General features: G+C 45.8%; 1 protein-coding gene across 1 annotated transcript in view; it reads right to left on the reverse strand.

The window, feature by feature from the left end:
• Positions 1-2,359: 2,359 nt before the first annotated feature.
• PLEK (pleckstrin) overlaps positions 2,360-15,596 on the reverse strand; it is a 39,440-nt gene continuing 26,203 nt past the window's right edge. The window contains exons 6-8 of the mRNA XM_004710251.2: positions 9,511-9,594; positions 8,563-8,632; positions 2,360-4,301 (exon numbers count right to left, since the gene is read on the reverse strand). Coding sequence (XP_004710308.1) covers positions 4,165-4,301; positions 8,563-8,632; positions 9,511-9,594 — 291 coding nt within the window. The 3' untranslated portion in view covers positions 2,360-4,164. The remainder of the gene's footprint in view (positions 4,302-8,562; positions 8,633-9,510; positions 9,595-15,596) is intronic.

A 15,596-nucleotide genomic window follows, 5' to 3' on the forward strand; every position in this document is an offset into this window, starting at 1 on the left:
ATCTGGCTTAAAACATTTTCTCTCTGTGTGCGGTTTCCCCCCCTCTTATTGGAGTTTATCTCTGATGTAATTTGTCTTGAATATTTGTTACATGTTTTTCTGTATATGATACCCAGGATTGATGAACCTAGAGAGACAACAAGTAATGTAAGAGTTCCTGGGGGGGTCCAGTGGGGAGAGAGTAAAGGGGAGTTGATAAGAAGGAGTTCAAGAAGGAAGAGAATGTTTTGAAGCAGATTGTGTTAGCAATGTACCATACTGCTTGTACAATAGGGATTGAACTGTGGAATGATTTGATCTCTGTACTAGCTCCCAACACAATGGTTTGGGGGGGGAAATTCCACATCTGTAAAATGAGCTCATCTGGCACACATCTCTGAAGGCTGTTATGAACGTAGCTGAGTTTGTAACTGCAAAGTCCTGAGCAGGTAGCAGACACTGAGTGCGTGCCCCGACAGCTGCACGGGTCCCACTCTGCTCCAGGTGGGCCTTGCTTCTGCAACGAGCGAGCATTTCAATCCCATCGTGCAACCGACAGCTCTTCACAGAGCACCGGCCACCGGCAGCACGCCATTAGGTGGTGTTCCTGGTAGTTGAAAAGCCTGTAGAACAGAAGCGCTTGTCCGACCTTAAAGACCACGAACCTTGAAACAGGAAACGTGGTGGTAACAGGAGTCCACATGGGGTGTGACCACCGCCAAATGCATATGTTGATAGAGGGTCGTAACATTGATCGACTGATGAGGAGGAGGAACACCTGGAAAGCTCAGGTGTTACACAAGGCCTTTAGGTTCTCCACCTTCCTCATGCCGTGACCCTTTCATACAGTTTCCCATGTGGTGGTGGCCCTTCAACCATGAACTTATTTTCGTTGTTACTTCATCACTATCATTTTGCTACTGTTATGAATTGGGCGGCCCCTGTGAAACGGTTGTTCGAGTCCAAAGGGGTCGCAACCCACAGGTTGGGAACCGCTGAGAGTAATAGGATGTGCGAAGGAGTCCTGGCGTGCCACAGCGAAGTGGTCCATGGCTAACGAAACTGTCAGTGGCTGCAGCCCACTCTGCAGTATCCAGGGAGAAAGATCTGGTGATCTACTCCCCTAAGGATTAGAGCCTAGAAAGCCTCATGGAGTAGTTACAGTCTGCCATATGGAGTCGATAGGGCTGCTAACCCCAAGGTCAGTAGTTTGAAACCACCAGCTGCTCCACCAGAGAAAGGTAAGGCTTTCTACTCCTGTAAAGCGTTACAGTCTTGGAAACCTACAGGGGCAGTTCTACTCTGTTCTATAGGGGTGCTGTGAGTCGGCATCGACTTGTTAACGGGGACTTTGTGATCCAGGGAAGATAAACAGTAAAATCCACGACCTGAGGAGGGAACTATATTAGAGCTTAAATTCTGAGCACCCCGTTTGCAGAGAGCTATAAATGATGGTGAAAACTGAGATCTATTTGCATGGTCCACATTTGCATTAAGTTGCTGGTGAATCCCCTCTGACCATTAACCAGAGAGACGAACAGCCTTGCTATCTGAGAGAGTACACTGGAAAGTGGATTCATGCAGCTGTAGTGAGATTAAATATTTTATAAAACTATTGACCGGTATCCTATGCAGGTCTATAGTCAATAAAACTATTAAACTAAAAGAAAATAAGGAATGAACAGCACCTAACAACAAGAAGTGCTGGTGGTGTAGTGGGTTGAGCGTTGTGCGGTGAACGACAAGGTCAGGGGTTGGAATCCACAAGCTGCTCCTCTGGAGAAAGATGAGGTTCCCGAGAAGATTTACAACCTTGGAAACCCTATGAAGTAATTCTCCTCTCCCCGAGAGGCTCACAATGAGTCTGAATCAAGTGAAAGGTGGTGGATTGGGGGGCTAACAACAACAATAAGAGTCTGAGAGACAGGGAACAGGGAGCAGGGAGCGCTTTACACTGTAGGGCAAGAGGAATATCAGAAACAAGACATCCTCCCGTAAGGTTCTAACTTGATTGTTGAGGAATGCCTCCTTCTGTGCCTGTATTGTTGTTGTTGTTGTTGTTATTGTTCCCCAATACGATGTGCAGGCTTTTCAAATCAAATGTCTATTTTTCTGATTTAACATCAGTCACGTGATGTGAAAGGACATTTCTATGTCTTCATGCTTCCTTCTTCAAAAACATTCCCTGAGCCCTGGTCTGATTTGCCCCCCTATTTTAAGTCTCCCTAGAATAAATCGACTTGGTTATTTTAAATATATATATATCATCAAGTCAGCCGGATGCTCTGAGACATAAGAGGTGTGGGTATTCTCAGGAAGTGAAAGTGAGTTGTTAAAAAAAAAAAAAAGTGAGACATTAATGGGAGACAACACATCAGAGTTCTCACAATCAGCAGACACCCCAAACAGTCAAGTTTATTTCAAAACATAAGGTCAACTCCATATTAATAAATACTAACACTGGGTGTACAGAAATACTGTGTGTTGTAAGAAAGCGGTTTACTAAGAACCAAGAGGGGCTGGGGGAAGGTGGTTCCGCTTCTCCCGGCTCTGCCAAAAACAGGCTGAGCGTAAGTCGGAGCAGCCTGAGGGATGCTGTGTGGGACTGGGGGAAGAACAGAGAGGAGCCAGCAAAGCCCGGAGGAGTTTTCTCCCTGGGTGGTGAAATGGTTACTAACGGCAAGGTTGGCGGTTCCAGTCCACTGAGAGGAGCCTGGTAAGCAAGCCCAGAAGATGACCGCATCGAAAGCCCGGTGGAGCGGAGTATTACGGCCACGGTGACTGGGAGTTGGAACGGTCTCACTGGCCTCCGGTTGGCTTGTTTTGCCTCACTGCAGCCTGGACTTTTAAACCGAGAGTCGAGCGCTCGGGACGCCTCCAGCCACGTAGCTCCTTCTATGAGTGTGATCATTCTCAGTTTTGAAGGAGACTCACTAGTTAGTGGCTACAATGGAACACTGGAAACAGGTCCTTGAATCTAGGTCAGATCATTCTGGCTCAGGGCCGAGAAGGAGCCATTCAGCTTGTGCTTGGAGGCTCAGGCGCAGAGCACAAGATCATTCACCGGACAGTGGCACACGTGCCATGGGCTGACAGCCGCCTCCCTGAGTTCTGTCGGGCCTACGGTCCTTTCCCCGCTGGCTTGGCGCAAGGGCATCATCCTGTCAGCTGGCCTGCGGCCTAGCCCTTCACCCTCCGGCGTTTGGAGCCCTTTCTTTCCGTGGAGAAATCCATCTGGCTGTTTTCCCCACTTAGGCACTCGAATAAAATGGAATCGTGCCAGTTTGGGGGTCCTTTCTCTCGGTGGTAACAAACAGCAGAGAAATGCTGCTAAATGGCACAGTCTGCGCAGTGCCCTCAATGGTGCCCAGACATGGGCAAGGAGGACCCTAACTACCTGTGGCCACCTCGGTGCTTATCCTCCAAGACGGGGCTTTTCTGACTGCAGTAAGTGACTAAAATCTCCAACGTAAAAGCCATCACTTTAGCGCCGGCTCTCAGAAAGCTTCTATGTAGGACACGGGAAAAAGACAGTGTGCCTTCGCTTTGTGACTTGATCATGGGCAGAAGACGGCTAAAGAGAACAAAGGAGGTTTATGCCCAATACTCTTAATTCAGAAGTGCAGCGTTTGCTTAAAAGGGAAGTAGCAGCAGTAGAACCTAGCCTGGTTTGCATCAAGGACTAAGTTACAGTCGCTGCTGCAAAGTTAAAAGGCAATTAGACTATCAATACCGTGACAACTCCGAAAATGCGTGCCGGCACATAGGGAGGCAGTTGAAGGCCAACCACACAGCCCAGGAAGCCCCCCAACCAGACAACTGGAGGCACCTTAACCTCCAGGGGGGACCTTAGAACCATGGGGCAGGGCAATCATTTTTTTAAAGTAGGAGAGACCTCAGAGATCTCTTAGTTCAGCTGATTTTTTTTGCAAAAGAGGTTCCTGAGTTGCCCACCCAGCTGGTTGTCTCTGCAGGGGTGGGGAGTGCCCAGAAAGGGTCAAATGTGAGCAAGACGGCGCAGGTGAGCATCAAGCACATGGTTAATTACGTTCCAAATCCCTCGAGGAAGCCAGCTTCCCACCCCAGACCCTTTCTCGTTGATTTATCACAGAAGAAGACAGCTACCGGCCCACACGTCTCTGCGGGGGTTCCCCCAGCAGGGTGAGGAGAAGCTGCAGGCAGCTTTCACTTCCCAGTCCGGGAGACCACCTGGATGGCTTTGATCCACTCGGTGCGCTCCTTGGGGGTGGCTGCTTGCAAGAAATAGTGCACCTCGTCAGCTGTGATGATCTCAAAAAGGTTCTCCTCCTCGTTCTTCCTGCCTGGTGAGAGAGACAAGGAGAGGTAGACCCTGTCCCAAAGGCACCAGCAGGGTCATCTATCCACCCTCGCCCTGCAGATCACCAATCCCCAGGGTTCTGAGAGCGCTAAGGAAACTAAAATGTGCTTTTCAAGAGCATACTTTCATTTATGAGAGGGTTCAAGGGCAGCAGTTCAGTCCTGGACACATTCCTGGCTGGACAGAAGCATTCTCCTGGTGAAGATAGCGTGTCTGAACACGCACTGCTTTCTGCATGTATATCACACTTAGATAAAAGAACTAAGAATGTAATGGGGGGGGCGGGGGGGATGGTGGTTTTCAAATGTACCCACATTGATCATATTCATTCTCCCACATTGTCTGATCATATTTAGTCTATATAGGATATCGTGTAGTATATATAGTATAGTTTCATATTAGCGACCTAGATGAATAGTATAGTATGTTCATATAGTATATACTATAGATATACACTATTGACATAGTATAGATATACATGAAAAGAAAAGGTTTCTCTTTGAAGGTTTTACTTGACTTCTTGAAAGTACACATATATATTTAAGCACACACATATGTACTTATATAGTGGTTATACATACGTAGTTATATAACTACAATATAAGTATATTTTATGTACAAATATGCAGTTAGATATTGTTTTTTTGTGAGATGCCATTGAGTCTTAGAAAAGAGGTAAAAGAGGTCTTATGCAGCAGATTTGCCTCATGCAATGTGTTGTTTAATCTCTTGACTGCTGCTTCCATCAGCATTGACTGTGAATCTAGCTACACAAGATGAAACCCTGAACAATGCCAATTTTTTCTCCACTTGTCAACATGTTACCTATCGGTCCAGTTGTGGGGCTTTTGGTCTCACCATGAAGAACAGGGTGACCCACCACCCCGTCCAGCGTCACCCACCCTCACCGTTCTTCTGAGGTCAGCGCCCGTTGTGACAGCCACTGTGCCCATTCATCGTATGGCGGGCCACCTTGTTCCCATTTGTTTGCTGCTCCTCCACTTTACTAAGCATGAGGCCCTTCTGCAGAGGCTGTCCTGTCCTGACAACATGTCCAAAGGACGTGAGATGAGGCCTCACCATCCTTGCCACGAAGGCACATTCTGGCTGGACTTCTTCCAAGATCGAGTCAATTGCTCTTTTGGCAGCCCTTGGTATTTTCCAAATTCTTTGCCGGCAGCGCCATAATTCAAATGCATAGATTCTTCTTCAGTCATCCTTATTAAATGTCCAAGTTTCACATGCGTGGGAGGCATTTGAAAATATCTTGGCTTGGGTAAAAGAGGTCTTATGCAGCAGATTCGCCTAATGCAATGTGTTGTTTGATCTCTTGACTGCTGCTTCCATCAGCATTGACTGTGAATCTAGCTACACAAGATGAAACACTTAACAATGCCAATTTTTTCTCCACTTGTCATCATGTTACCTATCGGTCCAGTTGTGGGGCTTTTGGTCTTATGGATTACATTGAGTGGTAATCCTACTGAAGGCTGGAATCCAGACCTTCAGCAGCAAGTGCTTCACGTCCTTCGCAGTTGCAGCAAGGAAGGCTGTGTCACCTGTATACCACAGGTTAATAAGCCTTCCTCCAATCCTGATGCCACATTCTCCTTAATATAATCCAACTTCTCTGGTTACTTGCTCAGCATACAGATTGAATAAGGTTGACAAGAAAGATACAACCTTGATGCACATCTTTCCTCATGAGCACAATGAAGTGTTCTGGAATTCCTATTCTTCCCCAAGACTATCCATCATTTGTTATGATCCACACAGCTGAATGCCTTTGCATAGTTAATAAGGCACAAGTAAACCTCTTTCAGGTATGCTCTGCTTTCAGCCAAGATCCATCGGACATCAGCAACAATATTCCTTGTTCCATATCCTCTTCTGATTGAAGCCTGAACCTCTGGCAGCTCTCTGCCATGGACTGCTGCCGCTGTTGTTGGATGATCTTCAGGAAAATATTACCTGCAGGTGGTATCTACAATGCTGTTCTATAATTTGCACATTCTACAGGGTCATCTTTCAGTGGAATGGGCACAAATATGGATCTCTTCCAGTCAGTTGTCACCCAAATTTCTCGGCATAAACAAGTGAGGGTTTCCAATGTCCATCAGCTTGTTGAAACAGTTCATTCGGTCGCTCTTCAATTCCTGGAGCCTTGCTTTTGGCTAATGCTTTCAATGAAGCTTGGATGTCTTCCTTCAGTACCATTGGGTCTTGCTCACATGTTGCCTCTTGAAGTGGCTGAATGTCAACCAGTTCTTTTGGGGACAGTGTTTCTGTGTAGTCTTCGCAAGCTTCCCTTTGACATTTTCCGTTCAGCTCCTTGACTTCATCCTTTCTTTCATGTGCCTTGGCTACTCTACAATTAAGAGCAAGTGCTAGAGTCTCTTCTGACATCCACTTTGATCCTTTCTTTTCTTCCTGTCTTTTTAATGACCCTCTGCTTTCTTCGTGTATGGTGTTCTTGATGTCATTCCCACAGCTCATCGGGTCTTCTGTCATTAGCGTGCAATGCATCAAATCTGTTCTTGAGATGTTGTTGATATGTGGAGGGGATATATTCAAGGTTGTATATTGGCTCGTGTGGACTCTTTTTCAATTTCCTAAGCTTCAACCTGAACTTACAAATGAGCAATTGATGGTCTGTTCCACAGTCAGCCCCTGGCCTGGTGTGAGCTGCTGATATTGAGCTTCTCTAGCATCTCTCCCACAGATGTAGTCAATTTAATTTCTGTGGATTCCATCTGGAGAAGCTCACGTGTATAGTCACTTCTCATGTTGTTGAAAAAGACATTTGCTATGAACAAGTCATTGGTTTTGCAAAATTCTATCATGCAATCTCCAGTGTCATTTCTATCACCAAGACCATGTTTTCCAACTGCTGATCCTTCCTTTTTGTTTCCAGCTTTTGCATTCCAATTGCCACTAATTATCAAAGCATCTTGACTGCATGTTTCATTGATTTCAGAATGAAAACATTGGTAGAATTCTTCAACTTTTGCATCACTAGCTTGGTGGTTGGTGTATAAATTTGAATACTGTTGTATTGATTGGATTTTCTTGAATTCGGATAGATATAATCTTATCACAGACAGACTTGTACTTCAAGATAGACCTTAAAATATCCTGTTTGACAATGAATGCAATGTCCATGCCTCTTGAATGTGTCAACCCCAGTATCGCGAATCATATGATATTCAGATTCAACAATGTTTGATGAGCTAACACCCCCTTTTCACTACTAATCTAAAGCAAGAGCCAAGCCTAATATATTGTAAGCAAGAGGATCCATAGATCCACCACTAGTACCATCAAGATAGTTGGAATTGTTTTTTAAGGACTAACTAAGATTGTATCTACTGAAATATAAAAGGTGTTGTGCTAGCCAATACTGTGATAAGATTTAAATACTCATTCATTTCAAATTAAAAAGTGCATGCTCCCTTTCCCAAAACGCCCTTTCCTGTAGGAAAGGGGCACAAGCAGAGTCAAAGATAGGGAAAGGCAAGGCTTTTGCAGCGACAGCGTTTTCCATGTCAGCCTGGAAAACACTATACCTCCCATAGTAGCAGGACAAACCCAGGGTCTGGCATGTCTAGACGACATCTTCCCAGGGGCACCATTTTTCCCCAGCATTTGAAAGTCTATCTTCATAAACATGGTTATTTCTGCACCGAATCACAGACTTCTGTTCGGGAAGGGACCCAGAAGTCTTCCAGTACAATCCACTCGTTTTAAAAGGAAGGATGAAGGGCCGGGGAGTCAGGTGACTTGCCCAACATCCTGCAGCTAACTTACCTGCACAGACCTGATTCCAATGCGGGCGCTTGTTTCCACTTAGCAGACTGCCTCTCGACACAAATGTTCCCTTTGTTCTGGGAGCTTTCCTGGCCTAGGTTTGTAAAAGAACCCCCGCCCCACTCCGCCTTTCCCATCCGCCGCCCCTTAAAGACTACAGCAGCTCAGACCCAGATGTCAGGAAATAACAAGGTAACCATTTAAATCACTTCTGATGGTTTTTCCTCGTCTTGCTCAAGGATCTACTCTAGGCATCCACAAGTTCACCTCCTAAAGGCCTGGGGAGCCAAACACTGGGAGAGAGCAGCTTTTGGTATGTCCCCGGTTTTCAGTCAGTTAAGTTGTTTACATCAGTATCTGACAGACTGCTCTTGGCTCGGGGTTCCTAGGTCCAAAAGAGTGTAGACTCCTCCTCTCCCACAGAAGTGTCCTCTTACCATCTGAGTTGCTCTCCACGGAAGTCACCACACAGCCTCTCAAGTGAATCGCTCCCAGAGGGTCTTCCCCCTAGGGAAGAGAGGGTTGTTCTCATGTATTCACTGCATGGATACAGCTCATTCTGTTGGTGCAAAGCCCCACAGACTCACTCTGGTATCGCTCAGGTCCCCCAGAATAAATCAGAGCAGGAGGAGGTTCAAGGACACCTGTTCTAGCTCTGTGCTTCTTCCAGACCCTGAACCACCCACCTTCCATGTTAGTGGGCTCAGGGGTATAGGATGAGAAGACCCAAATCAATCTGGTCTTTGGATCTCAAGGGATCTCAAGGTGGAGATGCTGGGGTCCCCACATCTCGCTATCCCATAAAGAAGACTTGCTTACTTCCAAGGCTCTTCAGCCCACCCACCTGAGATGAAAGGACAGTCCTTGCAGAAGGAAACCCAAGCATCCTATACTTCAAGCAAAGGCTGCAGACCCAACTCTGACAGTGTCATCTTTACAATGTTGTTTTATTTTGTGGAGTAAAATCCTGCTTCTATGTAATCAAAACCCAGATTATAGACTTCAGTGTTCTCAGGAGAACATTGACCAGAGGGAAGAATCAATAACTTTTTTTCCATATTAAAACTAAAAAGAAGTGTCCAATTGATATCGTTCCTTGAAATATCCGATAGGAGTAAAAATAAAAATGATTGTATTATCTAAAGAAATCTCAGTATACTGATGTCTTATTACATAATTGAGCCAATGTTGGCCTCGAAGTCCTAAGATCTCAGTTCAATGCAATGAGAATGAGCAGGAATGAATGGAGGAGGGAGTATGAATAAGCAGGATGGTGGAGGGAGGAAAAAGGAATGTCAACAGCGCAGAAAGAAGAATGGGTAGCACCATGAGTCAATGCAGTGGTGGCTTCTAGCTGAATGACTTCGTCCACCAGAGAAACTCACCCCAGCAGGGTCATAGTAGTGCAGGTAGGCAGGGTCTTCCCGCAGAACGAACTTCCTTACTTTCCAGTTTTTCCTCCTATGGCCCTGTATTCAGGATCAACAAAAGAAAAGAGATAGTGAGTTCTGGGCACCCCTTTGTATGCATAATGCCCAAGCTCAAACCCACTACCATCAAGTGACCCTACAGGACGGGGTAGGACTGTTCCTTAGTGTTCCCAAAGCTATAAATCTTTATGGGAACGGTCAGGCTCCGGGGCTGGTGAACTGGAACTGCTGACCTTGTCCTGAGCAACCATACTACCAGAGCTCCTACATCAGGCCATTTGCCGAGTTGAAAAACAGAGATCAAATACAACTCCAAGTGAGTCAAACTCAAAGCCTGGATATACAGGAGTCCCTAGTGTCCCAGTGGTTGGCATGCTCAACTGTGAACTAAAAGATTTGAGGTTTGAGTCTGCCCAGAGGTAACACAGAAGAAAGGCCTGGCAAACCCCCTTCTGAAAAAAAAAATCCCTTTGGAGCACAGTTCTACTCTGTCATACATGGGGACCCCTTGAGTTGGGATCAACTTGACCTCAACTAGCTATGCACAGGACCCTATATGAAGGAAATGTGAGGAATGCAAATAGGTTTAAGACATGGCCCTGCTCTTGATGCAAGGAAATCTTTAATCATCTGTGTGTGGTTACAAAGTAGTACATGCCCAAATCCAATCATCAGTATAGATAGTAGGTTCCAAAGAAACCACATGGGGATATTTAGTTGTGGGCTTTTCTGGGCGCGATAGAAGCTTAATGAAAACCTTTGGCTTCCGAAAGACCTCTAGTAACTCATGTAGGGCACACCAGTGTTAGATGCGTCAGAAAGAAGATTGCCTTCTCAATCAATCATCGAAAAAGCAAAATTGAGAACGTGCAAGGCAAACTCTGACCCTGGCTAGAATGAAGGGCTGCGGAGCAAGATTGAAAAGTAGGCGGGAGCTTAGAAAAGTAAAAAGGGGTGGGAGTTGCTGGTGGTTTGTTGAGTACAGACTGTCATTTGTAAATTTTAGATATGTTAATGTGTCCCAATGTCAATATTACAATGTGTGATATATGTAGATATGTTCATGTGTACCCATGTCAATTTACTCTATCTGACTAGATTAAAGGGAAGCTAGGGGGAAAGCAGTTCATTGGGCAATGACTAGGAGCCCTGGTGGAGTAGTAGATTATGCATTGGGCTGCTAACCACAGAGTCAACAGTTCAACCCCCACAGCTTCTCTGATGGAGAATGATGAGGCTTTCTACTCTGGTAATGATTTAGAGTCTCAGAAACCCACATGGGGAAGTTCCACTTTGCCCTGTAGGGTCACTGTGGGTCAAAATTTACTAAAGGGCAGTGAGTCAGGTTTGGGAGGGGGGGGTTGGTGGCGGTGGTGGTGGTGTGTGTGTGATTACAGCAATCCAGCCTTAAGACTACTACCAGGAACTTAGATTAGATCGTAGCAATGAAAATGAGAATTAACAGGGTTGTGACTGACATGGGAAAAAGGAACAGGGGTTGGCCTTTCTCAACAACATTCACCACTGACATCCCCCTTGGCTGGGAGCGTTGGGGCAGGTTTGGAGTCTTATTTTGCTTTCTTTCCCCAGCACCCTGCCACGCTGTGTGTGGTGCCTGGAAGATGCTAAATCTCTGCTTGCAATAGCCTTGAGTTACCTAGTCATTTCAGTGACCTAAGGGCGGTTTTTTTTACCATGACACTCCAAGTTTGGGTCTGTGAGTTCCCATGGAAAATTCAAATGACTTAAACTATCCCAGACCCCAAAAAAGCAAATTGTGAAACCAGAAGCTACATAGCTTTCATCTATCTTGTCAATGTGAAGAATCTTACTTATCTTCCACACAGATGGACAAGCACATATGCACATTTCCCAATATTTTTCATTGGGCTTGTATAGAAAACAATGGGTGGGGAGAAACCCTGTGATTATTTTGCTTTAATCGTGTCTTCTTCATACTGCCAAGTCAGAGGCATTTAAAGGGAACCGGTCTTGGAGACTGCCCAAGGCGGGACGGCAGAAACAAACAAATGACGGCCCTCAAGCTGATTCTGACACTTTGTGACCCTGTCGGTCAGGACAGCACTGCCGCTGTGGGCTTCTGAGCCCATAACTCTCTGGGGGAGTTGAAAGTCTTATCTTTCTCCAGAAGAGTGGCTGGTGGTTTCGAATTTATCATCCACTACACCACCAGGGTTCCTGAGAGGGCAAAGGAGGGAAGAGAAAGCAACGGTCTAGACTGTAGCTGATGTCAACTTGAGTGTGATGGAAGACAGTAGTCCACAAGAGGGAGAAGAGAAATCAAGGGTGGGTGAAAGGTAAGTGATTAGGGGATTTGATGAATCGTTTAAACGGTTGGATACAAAGTTGATGATCTGAAGCGTAGCCCCTTACCGAATTTACAACAAAAGAATTGCAGAAATGTCCAAAAAAGAAAGACGGAAGGAAGGAAGGGGCATAAATTATCTTGTCAAGCATTTCATCATTTCCAAAGATTCTCTTATTACCTAAAGAATGGAGCCAGGCAGCTTCCCTGTCGAGTCATATGGCAGAAAAGAAAACATTTCTATCGGTCATGTCATGTCACAAAGCAGCACCTTCTAAAAGTGTGAATGCCTGCTCTTTGTGGCTCAGTTAGTGAGGACACCCCAGTTCCCACTCCTGGCCTTTCCCTCCTGAGCAACAGACAAGACTGTCTTGCTCTCTTATGCCATGCCTGGGCAATGACCACATTCTCATGAGTCACTTGAAGGGAAGACACTGAGGATATGAAATCAGCAGACCCTGCCCACACCCGTGAGGGCCTTGCTGGGCATCAGAATGGGATGTGGAGATGACTGAAGTGGGTGTCTGGCCATCGTTCATGTAATGAGTCTTTCCTGAGAGTTTCTAAAGGATGTGAGCGTGCCCAGAGTTTCCAAGAATTGTGGCCGTTTAGTTGAAATCATCGACAGACTTTCCATCTCATTCACTCCACAAGTGTTCACTGCCCACAGTTGACCCCGGAGGATGCAGAACTGCAGCAGATACAAGAGTGCTTCAAAAAGTTCGTGGGAAAATGGAGTTGAAAGATAATAGAATTAAAAAAAAAATTTTTTAAGATAGTGGAATTTTCCCACAAACTTCTTGAAGCCCTCTCATACAAGAAGAGCACATTTGATATTTGCTCTTTGGGATTGTAATTCTTTCACAAAAAATTAATTAAAGAAAATATTATAGGAGAAATATATAGAAAATGCCCTCCCCTTCAAAGAATCTACGTTGTAGAGAAGAATCAAAGCACTGGAAATGTTAGTCACTGTCATGAGGGAATGAACTGTATACAAAAGGATTGGCTTGGATATAGTTCAATCTCACTCCTCCTCACACTTGCCACATTCCCCAAGCAGGATCATTCCCTCTTGGATGGAGATAACTGGGAAAGGCGGTCCTCTCATGGGACCCGAGAACCTCCACCTGTGGGGGATGGCGCACAGGTGTGTCCTGTCTCATGATGAGTCTTCCTGGGCTCATTCTTAGCAGGGCCTATGAGGTGGATTATTGTTGTGGAATTCAAAGAGGAAATGTTTATCAATTCCCTCAAGTGGTTTTGATATGAACCAGGGTTTCAAAACACTGAGGGAAAGAAACTGGAGACATTAAAAAGGAATATCAATTCACAGAGACTTCTGAATCCTTTTTTTAAAAACAAAGGAATATTATAGAACAGAATTCCTGACTGCATGCAGGTTTCTGTTTTCTTTATGTGAGAAAAAAATCATGATGGCTATTAAAATGATATTTTAATACTATTTTAATAGTCAATAATATTATAATACTAGAACAAGATATGCTCGACGTTTTCAGCCGTGGCTGGACACCAAATTGCTTGGAGAGCTGGGAACATGCAAATGCCTAGGTCCTACCCAGAGATTCTGATTTCATTGGCCTGGGGTGCAAGTTTAACAACTCCAGGGCACTGGGTTTTAGGTTTGTAGGCTCATATCAGAACTCGCGTGTTGACAAAGAATATTACAAGTATCATGGATTGCCACAAGAACAGACAAATCTGTCTGGAGAAAGCAGAGCTAGAACACTCCTTAGAAGCTAACTCGTAGCAGTGGGCCTCATATGCGTGTGAAAGTTGGACATTGAAGAAAAGCCCATGTGCTTGAATTATGGTTCTGATGAAGAATATTGAAGAGTACCATGGACTACCAAAAGAACCCATCTGCCTTGGATTAGTACAACCAGAATGTTCCTTAGAGGCAAGAAGGGAGGAGCTTCGTCTTACATACTTTGGACCTACTGTCAGGAGAGACCAGTCCCTGGAGAAGGACCTCGTGCTGGGCAGAGGGTCAGCAACAAAAGAGGAAGGCCCTCAATGAGATGGATTAACAAGTAGCCTCAACAAGGGGCTCAAACTGAAGAGCCATTGTGAGGACCGCACAGAACCAGGCCGCGCTTCCTTCTGTTGTCCAGACGAGTCAAAACTACACAAAGGCACTCAGCAACCACGGGGGATTTGAACGTGAACCCACAAGGCTTGCTCAGGCTACAGTGTACCAATCAAGCATCCAGTCACCCCTGGGTGTACTTCTAGTCCCTATTATCTCAGCATCCATTACTCTCGGCCAATTTTTAGCCATCCTGCACTTCCCACTGGGGAACTGTTATCCAAACATGGCACCAGTCCAGCCCAGACTTTAGTCTCCTCTCAGCCTCTAGCCTCTCTGCTTTCTCAGGGCCGCACTCCAGACTGGACTTAGTCTGTCTCCAAATTCAAGGAAAGGCATCACCAGCCACAACAACACAGGGCTATCTATCAAAGAGTGAAAATGTCATAACTCCTGTTACATTAAAGATTTATAATACGTATTGAAAAGAAAGAAATAGGCTGTCCCCTGGGTTCCTCAGTGGAGCAGTGCATTTCTCATTGGGCTGCTAACTTCAAGGTCTGTAGTTCAAAACCACCTGCCACTTTGGGGGAATGAGTTTTCTGCTCCTGTAAAGAAGAACAGTCTTGGAAACACACAGGGGCAGTTCTATTCCTGTTCTCTCGGGTCACAACCAGTCAGAATGGATTCAGTGGCTGTGGGTTTGGCTTTGGGAGTCCATGGGGCTCCGCTAGTCAACCTGTCCTAAAAATTGATGATGGATCCTTCATGAGTTTGGTGGTTTGTTGTGGTTGTTTTCCCCTGAAAATTATTATGATAGATTTCTTAAACCCTTAGAGTTAAGGTCATCTTCCACCTCTTCCCAAACTGGAACCCCAAGTTCCTATCTACACCTAAGCTTCACTAGCCCGAGCCCCATTTTCTGGATGTGAGTCTATGCTCAGCGGTGATTGCTCCTACCTTCTCCTTCTTAGACCCAGGGCGTCTGGAGATAGCATAGCGTCCACACACTTCCTTACAGAAACCAGCTCCTCCCTGCTGCACACAGCACATAGCATTGCCAGGAAGACAAGACCTTGGCTCGGCCCTGTAAAATTGCCTTGCCCTGGTGACATCATGTGTCTTCAGTTTCTTTCGCCCTGAACATTCTCATGTCCTCCTGTCACTTCTTCTAATCAGGGGCTGGTTCTGGCTTCCTCTCTTATCTGTAGCCTTTGTATTTCCTGACCTCTTGGCATGGCATGCCTTGCTACCTGTTAACTGAAAGCTCTTCAGTTCACCCCTCCTTACCCCCCAGACTGACAGGGGCAAGTATCTGTGGACACCTGGTGATTGCCAAGCCTGCCCCTCAGGATGGTGCCCATGCCCTCCTGCAGTGTTGCCCTCAGGCCTGATTTGGGTTTTACCACACCCTGCCCACCATCTGCAATGCCACTTCCTTGCTGTCAAGGGTAGACAACGTTTCTCGGGGTGAGCCGCTTGTTCCTCTTTCCTGGTGATACCGCAGAAAGGAAACCCAAACCCACTGCCTTCGAGTTGATTCTGATCCATAGTGACCCTCTAGGGCAGAGTAGACCAGCCGCGGTGGGTTTCCCAGGCTGTACATCTCTACCGGAGCAGAGAATCTCTTCTCTCTCTCTCTCTCTCTCTCTCTCTCTCTCTCTC

The sequence above is a fragment of the Echinops telfairi genome, unplaced genomic scaffold, assembly GCF_000313985.2.
Source record: "Echinops telfairi isolate 266 unplaced genomic scaffold, ASM31398v2 ScPeMD7_2573;HRSCAF=3158, whole genome shotgun sequence".
Taxonomy (NCBI): domain Eukaryota; kingdom Metazoa; phylum Chordata; class Mammalia; order Afrosoricida; family Tenrecidae; genus Echinops; species Echinops telfairi.